Source organism: Myotis daubentonii, chromosome 5 (genome assembly GCF_963259705.1).
Source record: "Myotis daubentonii chromosome 5, mMyoDau2.1, whole genome shotgun sequence".
Lineage (NCBI taxonomy): Eukaryota > Metazoa > Chordata > Mammalia > Chiroptera > Vespertilionidae > Myotis > Myotis daubentonii.
The window spans coordinates 81,163,466-81,186,931 of NC_081844.1; the positions used below are offsets into that span (position 1 = coordinate 81,163,466).

Genomic DNA, 23,466 nt, shown 5'->3' on the forward strand with positions numbered 1-23,466 from the left:
GGGGTGTATACGGGAGGCAACCTATTGATGTATCTCTCTACATTGCTATTTCTCCCCCCCACCCGCCCCAAAAAATCAATTAAAAAGAAAAAAACAATGCCCAGAAAAGAGCTCACGAGGCAAGGAGGAGGCCCTGAGGTCCCCCTCCCTCCTGAGACCTGCCTCTCCTTCCCTTCCGCAGCACTCAGACCCAGGGCTTTCCTACTGGCGTCTCTCCCGGGCAAAGCTCTGGCCCAAGGGTTCACTTAGTGACTTGTATAATTTCCAAAGGATCAGTATTAATCTTCTCCACCTACAGGATGAGTGGCAGCTCGAAGCCAAGTGCTTCCCAGCCAGGGAGAGAGATAGAAGTTTCCCTTTTTCCTGCGTCTCTCCCCCCCACCCTCCCTTTTGCGGGGGAGCTGAATGTGCTCACTCTGGAGGGACCGAGGGAAGCCCAGACGGACTCTAATGCAATTTTGCCTCCATGAAGCTGGCAGCTGGGAACCACCTTCCCTCGGCTTGCCCTCTGCTGGGGAAACTCCATGACAGAGACGAGGCAGCTGGCAGGGGGAGGCCTTCTGAGTGTGAGGACGCCGCCGCCGCTGCTGCTGCTGCTGCTGCTGCTGCTGCAGTGCCAAGCCGGCCCACACAGGACCCCGCAGGACTGCGCTGCCACGGAGACCGAGGCTGATGCCCATTTGGTTCCTAGAGCTCCTAGAAGGCGATGCCTTGGGACCTGGGGAGGATTTCTTTTTCAGGGACACGGTAGCAAATACAAAGGAAGTCAGGACTAGGACTTATTAGAAAGTTTGTGGATTGGGAATCCGAAGACCTGGGCTCTGGCCCTCAAGCCGCCACTCCATGGCCATGTGATTTGGGGTCAGGTTGCTTAAGATCTTTCCCTAAATTTTAGTTTCCCCATTGGTAAAACGAGTGGTCTACTACCTCCCTCATAGGATGGTGGGAAGAATTAGTTGAAATAATGTATGGGCCCTAACCGGTTTGGCTCAGTGGATAGGGCAACGGCCTGCAGACTCAAAGGTCCCAGGTTCAATTCTGGTCAAGGGCATGTACCTTGGTTGTAGGGAGTGTGCCGGAGGCAGCTGATGGATGTTTCTCTCTCATCAATGTTTCTAACACTCTATCCCTCTCCCTTCCTCTCTGTAAAAAATCAATAAAATATATTTTAAAAAAAGAAATAATGGATGGGAAACTGGAACAAGTGAGATGGTTAATAAATACCATTTATTCCACAGAGGGGCTATGGAGAAGGGAAATCACTGGATTACAGAGGCTTTATGGGTTATCAGCTTCTATAGAAGCAAGCACCAGCATTACGCCGTTTGTGGGCGCCTGGTTTTAGTGAAGATGTGTGTTTACCATTCACCACGAGACCCCGAGAGACTCCCTAAATATCCTGGTGTCTCTGGGTGGCTAAGGATCAGCCCACAGGGCAGAAGGGGCCTGTTCCTCAGAGATCCAGTCAGCATCTCCGTTAAGCCCTCTCCTGCCCTCCATGAACCAGACCATCTTTTGTGCCACCAGCACTGTATCCCCATTCTGGGGGAGGCCAGCATGACACAGCTACTTGTCTCCTCGTGATCGACAGTGGAGGGAAGGAGCTATGTCTCTGCTGGAATGAAAACATCCTTGAGGGCTGCAACTTTTACAAGGAAGGTTACCATGCCAACCACAGCCTCCTTGTCCAACAAGGACGAAAGAAAACAAGGCCGTGGGTGATATGCATCTATTGTGTGTGTCCACAAATTTGCCTGGAACCTCTCAGGAGCTGCCAACTGCAGTTCAGCAGGACGTAGAGGCAGGAAGATTCGGGTTGGATTTAAGTGGGACTCCAGGGCGGGCAGAACTGATGAGGGCAGGGCAGGGCCAACACGGGAGGATTGGGAAATGCTTTTCTGAGATTGATACCCATCTCCTGTGGAAATGTGTGGGTGTGGTACTGCAGCAGGCGTGGGAGGGTATGGTGTCCTAGATACCAGGTTCTGACTGTGATGGGAACTTCAACTTCCTCCAGGTTCTTTGTGCCCTTAGCAGACATTCCAGGTCACCTAAGCTCTGAGGTAGGTAGAGAAGAGAAGCAGGGAGGGAGGGCAGGTCATTGGGATGGAGAAAGGGGAGCACCAGGGCCCACACCCGCCTCTGGTTCAGGCACCAGATCTTGGCAATTAGGTCCCATAGATGCCACAGGAGGGACAGTCTTCCCCGAGGGACAGGTTTCCAGGGAGAATGGTCAATGGAGTCCTCAAGCTTTCATGTCTCCTTCTTCCCACACCCGCTTGGGAAACTGCACAGAGAACTGAGGCGCTGACATTCCTTAAGCACCTTCTCCAGGTCCGGCACTTTCACACATTTGATTTGGTTATCACAACCACCCTGCAAATCAGGAACGATTACCCCCATGTTACTGATCAGGAAAGTGAGATTCGGAGAAGGAAGTGCCTTTCTCAGCATCAACCACTGGTAAGGGGAGAAGCTGGGACTGGAGCTCCCTCTGTCTACACGCCGCAGTCTGGAAGGGAAAACTCTAGATCTGATGGTTGCCCTATTTTCTTCTGGAAATCTCTCTTCTGAATCCGTCAGCTCCCCCAGAAGCCCTGCATTCACGCTCCCGGCCCTGCATTCCGCTGGGAAGAGGCTAGAAGGGCACACACAGCAGGTGACAGGGAACACGGCCCCCTCCCCGCTGGTGATGGTGAGGACGGCGGAGATGTCCCTGCGGGCCTGCCCGCTGCAGGAGAAGCCTAAAGGGCATCCTCTCATTTCATCCCCATCAGCCTCGGACGAGGAATCCGAGGCTCAGAGACCAGAGCGCTTCACCGGGGACACGGAGCAGGTGCGCGCGGAGCTGGGAATCCCGCTCGTCGCGGTCGGGCGTCCACGAGTGCCCGTGGCTCCGGCGCAGAGAGGACCGAGCGCGCAGGTGGGGGCTGGGGAGCAGGGGAGGCGGACCCGACCCGCAGCGGGGCGCGGAGGGGGGGCGGGGGGGCGTGGCGGCTCCGCCCGCGGCGGCGGAAGCGGCTCCATCCCGGGCGGGCTCCCCGCCCCCGGCCCGCCCCCGCCCGCCCCTCGCCATGTTTGGCGCTTCCTCCCGGGACCCTACGAGGCACTTCCTCCCGGCGCGAGGCCCATACATGGCGCTTCCTTTCCGGCGCGGCTGGCAGGCGGCCCGCGGGCGGCTGTGGGCGGGAGCCCGGCCCTCCGCGTCCGCCCGCGCCCTGGAGCCAGCGGCCGGGGAGCCGCTGCCAAGGAGGGGGCGGCCGGCGGGCCGGGAGCGCGGCCAGGGCCTGGCCGGGGTGAACGCGGGGCCGGCGGGCCTGGGAGTCCCCGGTGGGCACGGTGCCTCCTTCCACCCAGAGGCTCTGAGGTCCTCCCCCCGAACCCGGCCGCCCACGTTCTGCCCCCTCTCCCCAGCCGGGGACGCAGCACGCGCTGCTGGAGATCCTTCCGCAGCTCCAGCCCGGGGCCCCCGCCCCGCGCCTCGCCGCTCCTGCCCTCGCCTTCGGCCAGTTGGTCTTCGGTGTTTCTCCCTCTTCCCTCCTTCCTGTACCGAAGCCGTCCCTCGGTCTGGAATGCCCTTCCCACATTCTGGGAGGCCAGCTTCATCCTCTACTCGGTTCAGACGCCCCGCCGTCTGGGAATTCCCCCCCCCCCCCCCCTCCACAGGCCTGTTATGCACGTACGCAGCATCATATAGACATCGTTATTTATTGAGGCTGCGACCTGATCTTACTCTCTCTGGGCTCCTGGTGGCTAGCTCAGTGAGAGCTGTTACTGTATCTGAGCAAGGGGAAAAGGGAAAGGACCCTGTGGTCAGGCCAGCCACAGGGCCTTCACCCTGCACAGGGCCCCTAGTATCTTCTGCGAGGCTCCCTGTGGTCTGGCGGGTCATGAGCCTCTGCGTGAATAGTTTGACTCTGTAGGGAAAGTTGGTGTGGGGAGCCGGAGCTGGCAGTGGGGCTGAGGTCTGGATGCAGTGCAACCCAGGTGCCCCCACCACCCAGAATAGCTTCCCTTACTTCAACCTGACAACTCTGGCTTATCCACTGCATGAACCAGCAAGCCTCTACAGGCCCTCCCTAGGGCGCTTCCAGAGACTTCAACCTGGCCCGGCCACACATGGCTACCCTGATCTATCTGCCAGGAGATGAGCAAAGGTCAGAGAGAGGGACCAGACCTAGGCAGAGTTCCTGAACCCCCAGCCCCCAGCTCTTCCAGAAGTGCAACATGTCACCAGAATACAGCCGTTCTGTTGGACTGTCTTGTGAGCCCTTGATTGTTGTGCCTTGGGTGAGGCAGGGAAAGAAAAGCTCAGAGTTTGGGACAGAGTCAGGGAATATGCCAGGGAGGAGTTTCTAGTGCCAAGCAGCTGTTGGGCTTGATCCAGAATAAAATCACACAGGCTCCCAGTATTTGGCTGGGCTTGTGTACACACACACACACACACACACACACACACACACACACACATTGGGTATGGCCAAAAGATGAGGAACTTGTTGGTCTCTTGAGCCTCAGGTCAGCTGAGGGCCTGTGAGTTGGATGCATGGAGAGGAGATGATCTGTAAAGTCCAGAACTGAAGAATTCGGGGTTAGATTTTGAAAAAAAAAAAAAAAAAAAGAGCTGGGTCTCCAGGCCTGGGCTGCATACCCAGGGCTAAGGATGCCTCTGGCCTTGTCTTCCCACCTAAGGCTGCAGGCCCCCAACAGCCTCCTCTTCCCAGCTACCATCTAGCATTGTGGGTAATGTAGTACATAGCCAGCTTCTCTCTGGAACTAGTTCCCACCCTCCAGCCCTCCCCCCGCTGCCAGCTACCACCCCCTCTGCTCCAGGCGGAGGGCAGCACAGGGTGAGAAGGCGGTGCCTGTGTTGCAGGGCTGGGAGATCCCCAGCTGGAAACCAACGCGCTATTTATAGCTGAGCCTAGCAGAGAGGGAAGTCCTGAGAGGAGCCGGGTAGCTCCAGCTACAGAATCTGCAGATCTCCGCTGGGTAGGCCTTGTGTTCTCTTCTGGGTGAGAGGGCTTTGAGCCTTAGAAACACTTAGGAAGCAGTAGGGGTCCTGGGAGGCTCCCTGCCTTGAGAGAGACAGATACGGCCTCTCCTCCGTGGGAATGTTTGGAAGCTGAGACTTTTTGCAAAAAATGCCAATATGACAGTTGTCTGGTATGTCTATGTATTTTTCTTCTCATTGTTTTCCTATGCATGCCTTCTCATTAAAATTATATTCCCTTTAAGGACAGGAACTAACCCTCCTTTTGCTATTGGCACCAACCCCATCTTCATGCTGTTAACAAGTGATCTTGCCAAAAGGAAAACCAATTCCTCCCTGCCAAGACTGGGTTGGGTGTGACTTTTGTCCTCCAAATCCTCTGCCCAGTGCCCTGTGTCTTTCCCAACAAAGCATAGAATCTTTACTTGACGGGGCTCACCACTTGTTGACATGGTGTCTGCCTGGTTGCCGGCTATATCCCCATTGTCTGGCATGATAAACAATTGTTGAGTGAATGAATATGAGCCTATGATAGCTAATACTGTTTGTAGAGTATTTGATACATGCCTCATCACCACACTCCCCCTTAGTTCTCCGAGCTTCATCCACACTGCTTTCCACTTACCTCCTCAACTGTACTCCCCCCAGCCCCACAGGTTGTTCTTGTACCGCTGACGCTCTTCCTTCTCTTTGCCCACTCCAGCACCAGTGTCTTTAGAAAAGCTTTCTGTGAGGTCACTGGCCAGGTCAGATTCCTCTGTGGCAGACTCTCACTGTGGCTTTCCTTCAGTGTTAACTGCAGCAGGGATGTCCATTCATTGGAATGATCCACTAGCCTGGAAGCCCACTGGGACAGCAACTACGTCTCTGCGCCCTGTGACTGTATCCTAGGATCTAGCACAGTTCTTAGCTGTAGTAGGCACTTCTATGTAACAAATGAAATAAAAACTTAGTTTATTTAACAAAGAATCCTATTTTAAATGTAAAGAAACTGAAAGAAATAACATCTCAAGATTACACACCTAATAAGTTGGTAGAGTGGGACCTGGGCATCTGGCTCCAGTGTCTGTGTTGTTAACTCCCTGCACTGTGCTACCTTTCCATCTGCTAAATGCTTTTGACTTATTTTTTTTTTGTTTCTTTTTAAAAAATTTTATTTTTTAAAATTTTATTATATTTTGTTAAGTGCTTTTTAAAAGTAAAGAAGAGAATAAGAAAGGTATCTGAGAGAAAGGGACTCCCCCTCTCCACTCATGGAGATGCAGAATTGGAGAGTAAGAAGCTATATGAATGGCTAATAAGCACATGAAAAGGTAAAGGTGCTCAACATGATTAGTCATCAAGAAAATGCAAATCAAAACCAGAATGACATCACCAGTGAACAATCCAAAAAAGAAATTGAGAAAGTAATTTCATTTACTATAGCATCCAAAAGAATAAAATCTCTAGGAATAAATTTAACCAAGGAACTAAAAGACATACGAAGAATACTATAAAACACAGCTGAAATTAAATACGAAATAAAGGGAAAGACATTCAAGTTTATGATTGGAAGACAAGATTAGGATGGCAATACCACACAAAGCATTCTGTAGAGTCAATGCAATCCTTATCTATCTGCCGTTCTGCAATCCTAATAGCCATTTTGCAGAAATGGAAAAGTTGATCCTCAAATTAATGTGGAATTGCAAGGCGCTCTCCTAGTACCTCAATGTGTTCACTAACCAACCCGGAAGTTCTCTGAACCCCATTATTTATGGGTTTTAGGGAAGTGCCATTACTTAGGCATCATTGGTTAAATAATTGGCCGTTGGTGATTAACAATCTCCAGCCCCTCTCTCCTTCTGGATGGGGCTGTAAGTTCCAACCCTGTAAACCAAGCATGTCAAACTCAAAGGCTAACATGGCCCAAATACATAAGGTTTACGTTTATGTGGGCTGCAAAAAAAAACACACTTCAATTTTCATAGAAACGTAGGTTTATTTCAATAGAGACATATTGAATACAAAGGGCTGAAATGAGTAATCGTTAGCATAAAATAATAGAACATTTAAATAAAAATTAATATTTTTTCTTGAACATTAACTTACCAGACACTGAATAACTGCACAAATTAATAAGCGTAATTAAATAAACCTATTTTTCTTGTTCTCTGAAAGCAAAATATTTCCTGTTGCACACACCAAACAAGTCGGTCCAAGATTAATGAAGTGGCAATTGGCTGCTAAAATATTCACTGCTAGTATTAGTGGAGAGAAATAGTGCGCTTGCACGTAAGCGCATAAGGGAAATGAATGCAACATGATTATAGTAATCAGTCATTAGTGAATGCTGTATTTGTTATTAATAACCAGAGGCCCAGTGCACAAAATGCGTGCACAGGTAGGGGCCCTAGGCCTGGCCAGTGATCAGGGCTGATCGGGTCCTTCCAGCTGCCAGCCAGGGCCTCCCTTCCCCAGCTGCTGGCTGCAGGCGAGGGCCTCCCTTTGTTCTGCGCTGCCCCCTGTGGTCAGTGCATGTCATAGCAAGCAATTGAGCTCCCAGTCTCCCTGCCGAACTCCCATGGGGACAATTTGCATATTAGACATATAGATAGATAGATATAAATATATATTATGCATAACAGGATATTGTAAAAATTAAGTTACGACAAATTTTTAAAATATATTTTCCCTTTATTGATTAAGATATTACATATGTGTCCTTATCCCCCCAATGTCCTCTCATCCCCCCAATTCTGCCCTCACCCTCACCCCCTGTTGTCCACATTCATTGCTTATGCTTATATGCATGCATACAAGTCCTTTGGTTGATCTCCCCCCCTCACCCCCGCCCCTGAAATTTTTATTAAAACGTTTCTTACACACTGTTATATTAGCTGGGTCGCAAAAATATTTGTGTGGGCCGTGAGTTTGACATGCTTGCTGTAAATCATACCTTCTGGTAACCAGCCCCCATCCTGAAGCTTTCTAGGGCCTCCAGCCACCAGTCATCTCACTAGCATACAAAAGACACTTATCACCCAGGAGATTCCAAGGGTTTTAGGAACTGTGTGTCAGAAACTGGGTACAAAGATCAAATATGTACGGTTGACCCAACAATAACATGGGCTTAAACTGAGTATACAGTTTAGACTCAAGTTGTTCAAGGGTTAACTGTATTTCTTTAAAAAAATATATATATATATTATCGATTTCAGAGAGGAACATCAATTATGAGAAAGAATCATTGATTGACTGCCTCCTGCATGCCCCACCTATATGGGAATGGAACTGGAAACCCAGGCATGTGCCCTGACTGGGAATTGAACCACAACTTCCTGATTCATAGGTTGACCCTCAAGCACTGAGCCATGCCAGCCGGGCTGTGTTTCTTATTGTATCGCACTGCTCAACAATAAAAAGGAACATAGAGGTGATGTGTTATAGAATTGTACACTTGAAACCTATATAATTTTATTAACCAATGTCACCCCAAATGACTTTAAATTAAAAAAATAGCAATAAAAAGGAACAAATATGGAACAATATGGATGTATCTCAAAAATTTACCTAAATGAAAGGAGCAAAGTTAAGGAAGCTTGGTGAATAGAAGACTACATATTGTATTGTTCCAGTAATATGAAGTTTCTGGGAGAGGCAAAACTTATGGAAACAGAAAGCAGAACAGTGGTTGCGTAGGGCTGGGGTGGGAGCAGGGGTTGACTTTAAAGGGATACAAAAGACCTTTTGGGGTAATAGACACTGGATTATTTGATGTTTGCACAATGTACAATTTTATTTCAAAAAACAATAAACTTACAGGGAGTGCATTTTATAGGTTATAAATTATACCTCAATAAAGCTGTTAATAATCAACAAAAATGATAGTAGGGTGAAAAAAAATCAACGTTCTGAAATCTGAGTGGCTTCCTGGCCTTTAGGGCAAGTCAGAAACAACTCATTTGCCTCTCCAAGCCGACCTCTCACCTGTCCAGGCTGGTCCCTGCTCACCAGGCAAGGCACCCCAAGAAGAAGGGGGAGCCACCTTGTCCTCCCCTTGTCCTTTAATATTCCTTATTCTTCCCAGCCAAACTCCCTGAATAAGAAACAGACATTTGCTGTTTTAAGCCTCTGTGATTTGAGGCTTGCTAGCACATCATGACCCAGCCTTCTCTGACTGGTACACCTTTTCTGGTTAATTGGACCCACTTAGCTAAGCAGTCAAACACCACTAACACTTTCCTTTCCTTTATTTTCTATATTCAGATGGTCAATAGCCCTGATAGTTCTCCCCTTAAATATCCCTTAAATCATTTTTTTTTCTTTCCATCCTAACTGCCACTATTCCTCTTGTAATTACATTTTTATAAATTTTCTAAATGGGTTTCCTGTGTCACCCAGCTCTACCTCTACACGGTATTCTTTGCTATCTGCTAGAGTGTTTCAAAATAAAAATATTTTTTTCCTTAAAAAATAATACTCATCTTTTATTGTCATTCCTTGATATCTCTCTTGCTGGACCATTGACCAGTAGGGATAATGCCTGTGTTGGTCACTGCTGTATCCCAGCATCTTGCACGGGGCCCAGTGTACAGGAAATGTCTGGATATGCCTGCTGAATTAAAAAATGAGAACAGGGTTAACCCAAGTCCATTGTAAGGAATAGAGGTGGCAGTGGGCTGTGTCTACGGGAACTGAAAGCTAGAGGAGACTGGGTTCCGGAGGGCATTTGCTCAGCTCCCCAGGGAGGGGCAGAACCCCTTCTAGACAGTCTCCCTTTAGAATCAGTTTGACAGGTAGGGGAGGGCCTCTAGCCCTAAGCACAGGAATGCATCTTTAGAGGAGCTTCAACTCCTGTTCCCCGGGGACATCCTGCCCTGGTACAGAGTCCCCTTCTGCAGGCCCTCCAGTGGGGCTGTGTCAGGAGGTTGGTCCATCGCACCCCACTGGGGAGCCTGTGCTGGGAATGTACTCAGGTCTGGACAGCCATGTAACATGGGACAGGCGCTTGCATCAAGCCCTGATTTCTCATTTTCAAGTCCAGTTCCCACTTCCCTCTCCCCATGTAGCAGAATATCCCTGAATCCTTGCCTTTACCTCAGAAGGTCCTTGATGTATCTGCTTAGAGAACCTCTATGAAATCTCCACTCTTCTATCCTGGTCTCCAGGCTTCCCTGGAAATGGGTTTGCCCTGTAGGTTTCCTTTGGGTAGGGGTGGAGAACAGAGGGGCTGAGCCCAGGCAGGGCCCTCAGCAGAGTGGAAAAGCCAGAAGTCTGACAGAGAAACCTAGATGGGACTAATCTGGAACCCTGGGGCTGGACAAGCAAGTTAATCGACACACTCAAGCCAACCCTGACTCACAGGAAAATAACTTTGAAACAGCTTTCATAACCCCACCTGGATGTTGGCCACCTTTCCCCTCCCAACTTTGTCTTTGGCCTCAGGCTGCTCACTTACTCTCTCTGATCCTCCCTTTTCTCATCCCTAACAAGGAGGAGAAAAAGGCTTAGATGAAGAATAAGGAGATCATCCATGTGCAACCTTCTATCTCTTGAATGAGGGAATTGGAATGTAAGGTGCCTTTCAGGTGCTAAAATTATGATTCCTTAAGAAATGAAAGTATGGAGCAACAGAGCTACATAAGGATGTGGCTGGAGATAAAGGACTAGTCTAATGACACACTTGTCTTTTTTGAGAATGGGCTCTAGGCTCCCAGGTACAGCTCTGCCTTGTTCCCATCATCCCCAAGGTTCCCCACCCACTCCAAAGCCCTTGCTCTTGATTCTGCCTCATCTCAACCAGCACCAGGCCAGACCCAAAGCCGATTTCATTTCTGAGACATGTGACAGCAGCTCCTCTCCTGACCCTGCCTCTGCTCCTCTTTCTTCCAGCTTGGCCCAAATCCCAGGCTCAGACCACACCCCATCCCCTCTTACTGGCTGATTCAGAGTAGGGATTTCTCCTGAACTGAAAAAACCTTTAGCAGAACTATTCTAAATGCTGACCTCTGAATCAAACCCAAATTCTGAGTAAAAACCGGACTTGAATAAGCAAACCAAAGTTGTGTTTTAAATACCGTGTGAAGCAGTTAGAACCTAAACACTCATTATCACATTCATTCTATAATGGATGGTCATGATAACTCAAAATTATTAAAGACAATTAAATGATGCTCTTACCTTTTTCTTCTGCATTTCTGAAAATTCAAAAATTTCCTTAATGTCTTATTTAACCCCTTTGATACTTCAATGTATATTTCCTAAGGAAAAGGGTATTCTCTTACATAACCACAGTATAGTTATTGAATAGATTTAACATTAATACTTTTACCTACAGTCCACATTCCAGTTTTGTTAATTGTCTTATTGGAGACATATTTAAAAGCAGGGACAGACACTTTAGTCTTTGAGAAATTTCACTACACATTTATTTTTCTTTGAAGATGTTGGGTAAATTATAGGGGTCTTCTACAGAGTCCCAGGGAGCTCCTTTTATCCATCTTCAGCTATGGCTGTGGGTAAGGTGAGCTGACCATCAAAGCGTGTGTGTTGGGCAAGGTCAGAACTGTTGGATGGGTGCCTTCCAAATGCAATCTGAGCCATTGGTTGTCTCTGAAAACACAAGGGTTGGTGAGATGAGTCCACCACCTCACATCTTCTCGGCAGTACCAGCAAGTATCGTATTCTTCTTGAGCAAGGAATGACATGCATTTGTATTGGCCTCGGAACTAAATAGACTTGTCTTTGAGCCCCAGATTTTGCCACTTAGTAGCTTATGTATCTACCTCATTGTTTTTCCAAGAATTAAATGAGACAATGCACATGACACAGCACCCTGTCTGGCACATGGTAATGATTTAACAAGTATTAGTGATTGTAGTTATTTTATAGATGGGTAGCTTGAAACTCGGAATGACTTCAAGGACTTCCTGGACACTTCTCTCTATTCTTTTTTTTAAAATATATATTTTATTGATTTTTTAGAGAGGGAGAGGAATAGAGTTGGAAACATCAATGAGAGAGAAACATCGGTCAGCTGCCTCCTGCACACCTCCCACTGGGGATGTGCCCGCAACCAAGGTACATGCCCTTGACCGGAATCGAACCTGGGACCCTTCATTCCGCAGGCCGACGCTCTATCCACTGAGCCAAACCAGTTAGGACTGTTCACTTCTTTTGGTAGTTCGGCCCTTCCATTGCTCTAAATTTTAAGGGTAAACAAGCTGTACCAGGAATATCTTAATGCTTGTCACAACTCCCCTCCAGAACCAATGTCTTCCACAGCCAGTATCCTTAACTCTAGCACCACCTTGTGGTTTGCCAGCACAAACTCACCCTGGCCCCTTCTGGAGGACCAAGGTTGTTGGCTGCTCCCATCTTTGAGCCCTTGCTAAGTGCACAGCATTGTATTATGCATTTCACATGCCTTATTACATTTAATCCTTACCATAATCTAATTGTTACAGTTAGGAAAATTGCTTCTCAGAGAGTAATTTGCCAAATCTCACTGGCAGAGCTAGATATCAGGTATCTTGCTCACTGTAATACTATCTTGATAGCTTTACATCTGAAAAGGCTCTTTAAATTCACAAGCTTCCTTACAGTAAGAAAAAAGGGATAGAAAGGGACTTACCTGAAACCACAAGCACAGCCAATGGCAGAGACAGAACCAGAGCTGTTTGTCCAAAGAGCCGACTTGGCCCTGGACTCTCAATTGAGCCTCAGTCTGAGCCTGCCAAGCAATTTCAGACTATCCCCATAACAGACTTCCCAGACAGGGTTTAGAGGTGACTATTAGAGAACCCTGGAGGTAAACTGATTTCACATTATCTCTATTTCCTGTTGTTCACCCATGTCCTCATCAACTCTGGCACCCAATGCTTCCATACTCTCTGGCTGGTCAATCCCTGTCCCTGGAGGAACAACAATCCCTTCAGGGTGGGACTCGGCAGGTGGGAGTCCCGACAGGCGCTCACTCAAAAATTGGCAACAAAGGAGAAGCTGGCACAAGGTTTAAAATTCCACCTTGGCGCTTAGCCCTGAATCCACTGTGCCTGTCTGGGAGCACCATGGCATGAGAACTGGAGCCAGAGAACAAAAGATGGCAAGTGCTGCAGGCCCAGACAGGCGAGCACAACAGCCCACATATCCGGCACCACTGTGCTGCCTTCCAACTTCTGACTTCAAACAGCACCCAGGGATGCATGAGGAAAGGCATGCGTAGGCACATCTGCCCTTCCCAGAGGGTGACTGGGTTTCATCAACGTTATTGCCTAGATCAGATTAGAAAAAGGGCCAAAGTATGCTGAAAAAACAAACACAAAGTGACAGAAAAAGTGCTATTATGGGTCACTTTCATTAAAACATTGTTTTCTGGAGAAAGCAAATCATGCACCACTCTGGCTCTAGGCTTCCTAAAGTACCACAGAGGAGCTCCAGCACCTACCTTTGGGGAAAACTAAACAAACCCTTTCTTGCTGCTGACCTGGGCCAGCCTCATAAAACTTTTTACTTTACAACAGTGTTACCTATGCAAGATCGAGTGGAAGGTTACTTTCTGTTCTTCCATTTGGACCATTCTATTGACTCAAAGGAAACCAGATATATAAAGAAAATCAATTTTGAAATTAGGCCTGGGATAAAATGACTTTGCTACTAAAGAGCTATTAGTTAACCTCTTTTGACCTATAAAATGGGGTACATCATCTAGTTCCATGGAATGTTGAGTTCCATGGGACAACAGTTAAAATGCCTTAAGAAGGGGGACAGGTTTTCCTTTGGTGTGCATGTGGAATCAAAGATACAAATCAGTTTGGCCCCAGCAACTTGAACCTCCTTCCTCTGGTAACTGAGATCATGACCTCAGACATCCTTTGCATATATCTTCCCATAGGCAAATGCAGTGAAGACAACTAAAATCTTAGGCTGAAAGTTATCAGCCATGACTAAATTGACACATACCTTGGAGAGCTCACTCAATCTCCACATTCAGATCTTTCTAGGAATAATCCTAAAGAATCTCAAGCACACAAAATATATTCTTAAATATGGTTTAATACTCTTCTCCATTTCTGTACATCACGACACCAAGGTTTTGCTGCTTAGGATCTCTCTGTAGAGACTATAGAGAATGCAAAGGCTACGGTTTTTACCCCCTCATATTGATGTGTTTGTATGTTAAGTGTAATACATATCAGTATATATTGATACACACATCAATATATAATGCAATATATATCACCGAAGAGAACACATTGATTAAAGAAATACAAAAATTTGGCATCATTTCCAAACTTAAATAGTAAAAATAAAAACTACAAAAGGAGCTGCATACCCTAAATGTATCATGTGAAACAATAAGCATAGTCAAAAATGTAAATTTACATCCAATTTCTCTGGTCTTGTCATATCACATCAGACCCATTTACAATGGCAAAACCCTAAGGTACTGCTGCGAAGAGGGCATGTTTGCTCGCTCTTGGGTGCTCTGCAAACAAATAGCAGAGCCCAAAGCAAAAGCCTGTTCCAGTGAAGCCTCCCGCATTGGTGAATACCGAAGAACTGACTCTTCTCATTGGGGGTTGAGACATCAGGTTACACATCGACAGACAGTCATTTGGACCTCAGAGTACAGTGTGAGAACCAGAAACTTTACATTTAAGACATACTCCCTTCATTCAAGTGAAACAGGATTATTGGAACGATAGGCAGGTCTGCAACCTAGGAACAAGGAGCTGGTTCAGACCAATAAAGCTACGAGTGACTGAGTCAAGTTAATGAAGAACAGCAGTCAGGCACTAAAGTGTTGAAAGTACCCAATTTGAAAACCAAATGCACCCCACTACCCTATCAGTGTGAGGTGATACCAATTGACTTTTAAAACCTTTGGCCCTTCAAAGTCCATTTGGTATACTTTTTTCCATTGCTACCACTGGGCACATCCTATACACTTTGTTCACTGTCACCACCTCGGGCACATGATGACCTTGCATGTCAGCTGGGGTCAAGTCCCAACTCACAGCCCAGCTGTGAAGCATGAGCTTCAGGTTTTCAAGCCCATTTGTGGACCCAACATGGTTATGTCCTGGTGCCAGAAGCTGTGTCCCATCCCTTCCCGCCCTTCCCACCCCCCTCTCATGTTTTCTCCTATGAGAGGTACTTGCAAGTCCCATATTCGAAACAGATGCTCCCACCCCACCAGGAGGTCAGGGGTTTAAATTACATGCAGTCACACATGTCTTATCTGTTGTTCCTATGAAGAACCTTGCAGTTCATCTTTAAAAAATCAAAATATTCACATAATCTCATGCCATCCAACGCAAGGAAAACACGACCACCTCCCCTTTACCAAGGACAGACCCAAACAAAATAAAATAATCTTTAAATTTCTTTGCTTCCACTTAAATTGCATGTTTTATTTATCCCACTCCCAGCAATAGCACAGAAGCCCCAAACTGGTTTTAGGCTAAGATTATGGGAGCCCTTGTCAAAGCAACGGATGCTAAGGGCTCCCAAAACCCCAGCACAAATTTGCCTGCAAAACACATGGAAGGAAACAGTGCACTGGCCCGATGCCTCATGTGTCAGCTTGACTTGACAATGCACTTTGCATCCTCGAAACTAACAGTCTGGAGGGGGGACGGGTAGTGTGAGGGAGTGAAATTGCCTATTAGCTCACCCTTTCAACATTAAACAAGAGACCGAGAGAGAAATGATTCCAACATTTCACCACATATATTTCTTCTTATGCAGTCTAAGCTGAGAATGCCATGTAAATGGGTCACTGCGAAATGCAGCAATTTAATTTTTTCCAATCAAAATAAGAAACAAATCAGTATGATCTCATGTCTATTAACTTTTGAAGGTTTCCAGCAGTTAAAGTATTTTTGCTTCTATGTATGAAGGTTAAAAAAATCATTTTTTTTTCATAAAATACAAGAGCAACCAATTTCACCATCAAGTAAAAGTAAAAACTGGGATTCTTGTTTAAATTAGTCCAAAGTGGCATTTAGGAACTTAGTTGTAGGCTGCTGCTGCGCTGACACCATGACAAACCAAAGTGTAGGGTTGGATCTGGTTTTGTTTCCGTTTTCTTTTCAGTATCCAATGCTCATGGATTAAGTTCTGGAAATGTTCCAATTGTAAGGCAGGGATCTGTTTGGATTCCACCACGGGTATGCTCCTTGGGTTGGATGCTGGAGGGTGAGGCACATTTTGCCGGACCCATGTCGACTACCTAGTAGTCATCAAGGTCAAAAAATTCGTCGTCTCCTCCTTGGTATTCCATTCCCTGGAAATCTACTCGGTACCGCAAGATACCTGGCGACACAAACAAAAGAGTAATCACCAGTCTTCAACAGAACAAGGAAGGCCCAATTCCCTTGCAGAATTAAAGAAAGCTACTAGTAACAGGTAATGATTAAAAAAATGCTTCCAACCACGGAACAGGCATCCACGTGCTGCCTCTCCCTCCTCCTTCAGTGGATGATGAGATGAGCACACCTCACCTGAAGTAACTATTTTGGAAAGGCCTTGGGCCTGGCTTTAAGTTTAGGTTTCTAATTGGCTACTCACCTCCAATTCCACCAAATCCTTTCACAAATTGGGATCCTTCTTGTGACTTATCTGTGACAATTTCCAATGTAGCTCCAAATTTTTTGTAGTTATTAGCAAACCATTCCAGCAAGGGCATGCTCTCAATTAGTTCATGTTCTTGTCCTGTCTTCAGGGGCGACCATGAGATACAGAAACAATGGGATTAGAATATAGCAAGACTTAGCAACTCTTGTTCCCCTGCCCCCCCATCATCCTTCCTCTCATTATGTATAGGTTTGTAAAACTCTCTTAAGTGAATTCTGATTTCTGGTGACATAATTGTAACAACACAGAAATTCTGATTATTTCAAATAATGTTCTTCCCCAGGCTCTAGCATCAACAATGAAATGTCAAAACACACTTAGCACCTCTTCAACTTATGGATCCTACTGTTGTCTCTAGAAGTTAGGCTGTTCTAAAGGGTCTCTAGGCATTCAAATGGCCTGAAGAGACACACAGAATTGTTTTTGGGAGCAGCCTGATCAAAATAAAGTCTTACATCTCAGAAATGGAGGAACCTACCACCTGCTGTGCTGGGCAGGTGGCACCTTAAGCTCTACTGATGTTTTTACACCAAACCTGCAGAAGCCATTTCAGCAAAACAGCTAATACAGTAAGTAAAAAAGCAGCACAGATTTCATGAGGCAGGAGAGGCACTATTAAATTAACTCTACCTCTGCCTGGCCAGTGTGGCTGTGTTTGAGCATCCACCTATGAATCAGGAGGTCATGGGTTCGATTCCCGGTTAGGGGACATCCCTGGGTTGTGGGCCCATCATTGATGTTTCTATCTCTCTCTCCCTTCCTTTCTGAAATAAAAATGTATTTTTTTCAAAAAAGTTATCCCCCGACTGGCGTGGCTCAGTGGTTGAACGTCAACCTATGAACTAGGAGGTCATGGTTCAATTCCCGGTCAGGGCACGTGCCTGGGCTGCGAGCTCGATCCCCAGTGTGGAGCATGCAGGAGGCAGCTGATTGATGATTCTCTCTCATCATTGATGTGTCTATCTCTCTTCCTTTCCCTTCCTATCTGGAACCAATAAAAATATATTAAAAAAAAAAAAAAGATATCTTCGATCCAAGATGGCGGCATAGGTAAATGCCCATACTTGCTGCCTCCCACAACCACATCAAAACTACAACTAAAAGACAAAACGGGTATCATCCAGAACTATGGGAAGGCTGGCTGAGTGGAAGTTTGACAACTAGAGGGAAAGAGAAAAGCGCATCTAGACTGGTAGGAGGTGCAGAGGTGTGGAAGAGTGGGGGTACAGAGGCGCGCGAAATGGGCTGGCAACTGGGTACACTGTGGTCTTTTTCAATCGGGAGGGAGATACAAATTCCTGAGTACTCTAAAATCCAGTTCCGGGCGAGATTCTGGGGACCCAGACTCATACGGGGAGAAACTGGACTGTCTGGCATTGGGCCGGAACATGAGGGAGGCTTTCTCTCAGAGGTGCTTGCAGCGTTTATTGTTCCTGCATGGGGCCGGGACACAGAGACCCAGGGACCTATCGGGGCAGGGCTGACGGGCAACCATTGCTGTTTGTACTGCCCTGTGATTCCCTGAGACCACACCCCACCCAATTTACAATCCCACCCAGGCTGTGTGCAGAGGCTTTTGCATATAAATGGCCTGGCCTTCCTCAACCTAACCTAATAAACTGCAGCTGGGTCAAAAAAAACCCCGCCCAGAGCTTCCAAAAGAAGGCCTAAGGCACGCCAGCAGCCTGCATTGCTTCATAGCTGCGCCTCATCTGGGCACCTCCAAACCCCAAACAAAGAGGAGGAATCTGCAGATCTCTCTGTAGCTCCTGCTGGGTGGCCTCAGGCAGTGGCTGACTTTGTACCTCCTTGGAGATCCAAGAGCCAGTGTACCCAGTGGTCAGAGTGAGACCACACCAGATTACAACTCTTCAGATCCGTAAAAGACACACTCAGGGGGCAGACTCAGAGAGCACCAAAGCCCCACTGAAGCAAGTCCTGCCCCATAAGGGTGTTTCCAGCACAGAAGTTCTCCCACTGCAGACACAATTGGTCCTCACAGCCAATTGATCTGGAGGTCAATTCCTCCCAGTGATACCTACAACAATCAAAGCTTAACTCTAAGAAGACTGTGCACACAGCCCACCTCAGGTGACTGGGAAGTCTGAGCCACTGGGCCCTATAGGACACCTAGCACACAAAACCACTCTATCAACATAGGGAAGCAGCCAAAATGTGGAGACAAACATCACAAACGAAAGAAATGGAGGAAAGCAAACTACTGGATATAGAGTTCAAAACCACGGTTATAAGGTTACTCAAGAATCTTGTAGAAACCTCCAAGAAATTTAGTGAGACCCTCAAAGATATGAAAAAGGTCCAATTAGAAATTAAGCCTACACTGACTGAAATAAAGAATAATATACAGAGATCCAACAGCAGACTAGAGGATCCCAAAAATCAAGTCAAAGATTTGAAATATGAAGAAGCAAAAAACACCCAACTGGAAAAGCAAAAAGCAAAAAGAATCCGAAAATATGAAGATAGTGTAAGCAGACTCTGGGACAACTTCAAGCGTACTAACATCTGAATTATGAGGGTGCCAGAAGAAGAGAGAGAGCAAGATATTGAAAACCTATTTGAAGAAATAATGACAGAAAACTTCCCCTACCTGGTGAAAGCAATAGACTTACAAGTCCAGGAAGCACAGAGAACCCCAAACAAGAGGAATCCAAAGGGGACCACACCAAGACACATCATAATTAAAATGCCAAGGGCAAAGGACAAAGAGAGAATCTTAAAAGCAGCAAGAGAAAAACAGTTAGTTACCTACAAGGGAGTACCATACGATTATCAGCTGATTTCTCAACAGAAACTATGCAGGCCAGAAGGGAGTGGCAAGAAATATTCAAAGTAATGAATAGCAAGAACTTACAACCAAGATTACTCTACCCAGCAAAGCTATCATCTAAAATTGAAGGTCGGATAAAGAGCTTCACAGATAAGAACAAACTAAAGGAGTTCATCACCACCAAACCAGTATTATATGAAATGCTGAAGAGTATTCTTTAAGAAGAGGAAGAAGAAGAAAAACGTAAAGATAAAAATTATGCACAACAAAGTGACAACAAATACATATCTATCAACAAGTGAATCTAAAAATTGGGTGAATAAAAAATATAATGAACAGAATAAACTAGTGAATAGAATAGAATCAGGGGCATAGAAAGGGAGTGGACTGACAATTCTTGGGGGGAAGGGGGTGTGGGAAGAGACTGGACAAAAATCAAACACCTATGGATGAGGACAATGGGGGCGGTTAAGGGCATGGGGTGGGGTGGGGTGGGAATCGGGTGGAGGGGAACTATGGGGAGAAAAAAGAGGAACAACTGTAATAATCTGAACAACAAAGACTTATTTAAAAAATCTTCCTTTTCACTATTTCGAGGATGAGAATATTTAACTACTTTAAAAATAACTACAGTAGCCAAAACCGGTTTGGCTCAGTGGATAGAGCGTCGGCCTGCGGACTGAAAGGTCCCAGGTTCGATTCCAGTCAAGGGCATGTACCTGGGTTGCGGGCACATCCCCAGTAGGAGATGTGCAGGAGGCAGCTGATCGATGTTTCTCTCTCATCAATGTTTCTAACTCTATCTCTTTCCCTTCCTCTGTAAAAAATCAATAAAATATATATTAAAAAAATTAAAAAAAAAAAAAACTACAGTAACCATGACTTGGCCTCCTTCTTTGGAATCAGGTTGGTATTTGGTGGATAGTAGCTGACCACCTCCTGTCACCCCCAACTGACAAACAGGAGGTTTGGTTTCCCAGATGGATACTGTACGCTGCCAGTGCTCTAACATATGGATTCGTCTTTCCTTGCATGTATTACCAAGAAAATTATCACATACCTCTTTGTCTGTGAAATGGGATTTATCCTTCTCTTGTTCTGGAGTTAGATAGAGAATTTTCTCCTCTGCAGTAATGGGGGGGGAAAATGTGTTAACTTGGTTCTCACATGCTAACAAGTATAAGCCCCATGAGATGAGTTAGGTTGGATAAAAGGGCTTCTGAACTTATCCTATCAACATTTTTCCCCATATGATTATTAGTCAGCAAGCACTGAGTATTTACTGGGTACACTGCTCCTATCATGAGGAACCACCGAAGACATCAAGATACAGTTCTGTTCTCCAAAAATTTAACAATCTTAAGTAGACATTTAGCAGTTCAAGCAGAAACTATGCAGGAATATGCTACAGAATGAAAGAGATGGGAACAAGGTATAGATCTGCCTTCTGATTGGTCCTGCAATCTGTCATCTCTCCTAAATCTACCCCCCACCCCCACCCCCACCCCCACCCCGGATTCCTTCATACACAGGTCAGTAACCAACAGCAATCTGATTTTCTAATTCTCATACCTTCTGTGCCTTGGCAATGAAGGACGTATCTCATTATATCCAGATTTTCGTAGACTATTAGAATTTCTACAGCTCCCATTTCTAAAGCTTTTAGTGTATCTTCAACTCCAAAACAGTACTTGCCCGTGTCCTGGCTGATTTCATCAAAGTATCGTCCTGTAAGTAGGGACAAGTCAATAAGGACATATATTAAAGTTTCTTTTGTAGATATAGACCCTCTTACACTCAAAATCAAGAGAGAGAGAGAGATATTAAAAAACCAACTTAAAAATGAGTAAGTGCTTGCCCTAGCCAGTTTGGCTCAATGGATAGAGCGTTGGCCTGGGGATTGAAAGGTCCTGGGTTTGATTTTGGTCAGGGGCACATGCCCAGGTTGTGGGCTCGATCCCCAGTAGGGGGCGTGAAGGAAGCGGCCTATCAATGATTCCCTCTCATCACTGATGTTTCAATCTCTCCTCCCTTCCTCACTGAAATCAATAAAAATAAAAAAAAATAATAAAAAAAAAAGAGCCCTAGCCAGTGTGGCTCAGTGGATCAAGCGTAGGCCTATAGACTGAAGGATCGCAGGTTCGATTCTGGTCTAGGGCATATGCCTGGGCTGCAGGCTCAATCCCCAGTAGGGGGCGTTCAGGAGGGGGCCAATCAATGATTCTCTCATCATTGATGTTTCCATCTTTCTCTCTCCCCCTCTCCCCTCCTCTCTGAAATCAATTAAAAAAATACTAAAAAAAAAATAAAAATGAGCCCTAGCCGGTTTGGCTCGGCAGATAGAGCGTCGGCCTACAGACTGAAGGGTCCCAGGTTCGATTCTGGTCAAGGGCATGTACCTTGGTTGCGGGCACATCCCCAGTAGGGGATGTGCAGTAGGCAGCTGATTGATGTTTCTCTCTCATCGATGTTTCTAACTCCCTCTATCTCTCTCCCATTCTCTCTGTAAAAACTCAATAAAATATATTTTTTTAAAAAAATGAGTAAATGCTCAAAACCAGTGAAGAAAATACCACTAGTTGAGGCTCCAAAAATTGACTCTGAAGAGGCAATAGCTGAGCAAACAATGGCCACACTAATCTTTAATTCAGGCTATCTATTCATCACTCTATTACAAAGGATAATTAATATGGGAAATAAGACTGAAGTCTGGGCCTGGCCAGTGTGGTTGATCATTGACCTATGAACTAGGAAGATAGGGCACATGGCCGGGGGTTGCAGGCTTGACCCTCAGTAGGGGGCATGCAGGAGGTAGCTGATCATTGATTCTCTCTCATCTCTGATGTTTCTATTTTTCTCTCCCTCACCCTCCCTCTCAGGGAAACACACACACATATAAATATATTATATACTAGAGAGGTGGTTCTCAACCTTCCTAATGCCGCGACCCTTTAATACAGTTCCTCGTGTTGTGGTGACCCCCAACCATAAAATTATTTTCGTTGCTACATCATAACTATAATTTTGCTACTGTTATGAATCGTAATGTAAATATCTGATATGCAGGATGTATTTTCATTGTTACAAATTGAACATAATTAAAGCATAATTGATTAATCACAAAAGCAATATGTAATTATATATGTGTTTTCCGATGGTCTTAGGCGACCCCTGTGAAAGGGTTGTTTGACCCCCAAAGAGGTCGCGACCCACAGGTTGAGAACTGCTGTACAAGAGGTCTGGTGCACGGATTTGTGCACCGGTGGGGTCCCTCAGCCTGGCCTGTGCCCTCTTGCAATACGGGACCCCTCAGGGGAGGGGACTGGGCTGAAACCAGTAGTCTGTAGTCCGCCAACCCCTGAAGGATGTAGTAGTGCAAGAAGTGGCAGGTGGCCAGGGAGGAGCCCGAGCCTGGGGCTAGGCGGCGCTCTGCTCCTGCCAGAGGCTGGAGAGGCTTGCGCAGCTATAGCTGCGCTCAGCCAGCCGTGAGTTGCATCAGGTGAGCCGTTATCAGCTGAGTGGAGCTCCCACTGTGGGAGTGCACTGTGTTGAGCGTCTGCCCCCTGGTGGTTAGTGTATGTAGTAACGACCAGTCAAACAGTCACCTGGTCGCTTAGGGTTTTATATATATAGATTATATAAAAAGACTGAATTTTGGTTGCTATTGCCAAAGGGTAAAAATAGTGCAAATACAAACACATTTATTAGACCTAATGACTAAAGAAAGATTAAAATGATTCCACTGTGAAACATCTTAATAAAAATGCTAAATCTTCCTCTTACCCTTTCAGCATCATGTTTCATATGTACAATCACGTATAAACATATAAAAACATTTCACAGAATAAGTAAATAATTTGCATTCCACTGATACCTATTAATTTCTTTTCTTGAATGAATTTCACGTTGGAGAGGACTTCAGTAGATAACTCAATAGCTTGGTTAAATCCATTTTCCCCACCATAGGATATATCAACTAATTTTAAAACTTTTGATTGCAACCTCTGACACAAAGAAGGGGGGAAAAAAAAAAGAGAGAAGCATAATTAGGGGAAAAAAA

At 46.0% G+C, this 23,466-nt stretch overlaps 1 protein-coding gene across 2 annotated transcripts in view; it reads right to left on the minus strand.

The window, feature by feature from the left end:
* Nucleotides 1–14,011: 14,011 nt before the first annotated feature.
* ETF1 (eukaryotic translation termination factor 1) overlaps nt 14,012–23,466 on the minus strand; it is a 33,919-nt gene continuing 24,464 nt past the window's right edge. For both annotated transcript variants that reach the window (XM_059698517.1, XM_059698518.1), the window contains 5 exons: nt 23,281–23,410; nt 20,979–21,134; nt 20,467–20,531; nt 16,550–16,697; nt 14,012–16,294 (listed from right to left, as the gene is read on the minus strand). In XM_059698517.1, coding sequence (XP_059554500.1) covers nt 16,212–16,294; nt 16,550–16,697; nt 20,467–20,531; nt 20,979–21,134; nt 23,281–23,410 — 582 coding nt within the window. In that variant the 3' untranslated portion in view covers nt 14,012–16,211. The remainder of the gene's footprint in view (nt 16,295–16,549; nt 16,698–20,466; nt 20,532–20,978; nt 21,135–23,280; nt 23,411–23,466) is intronic.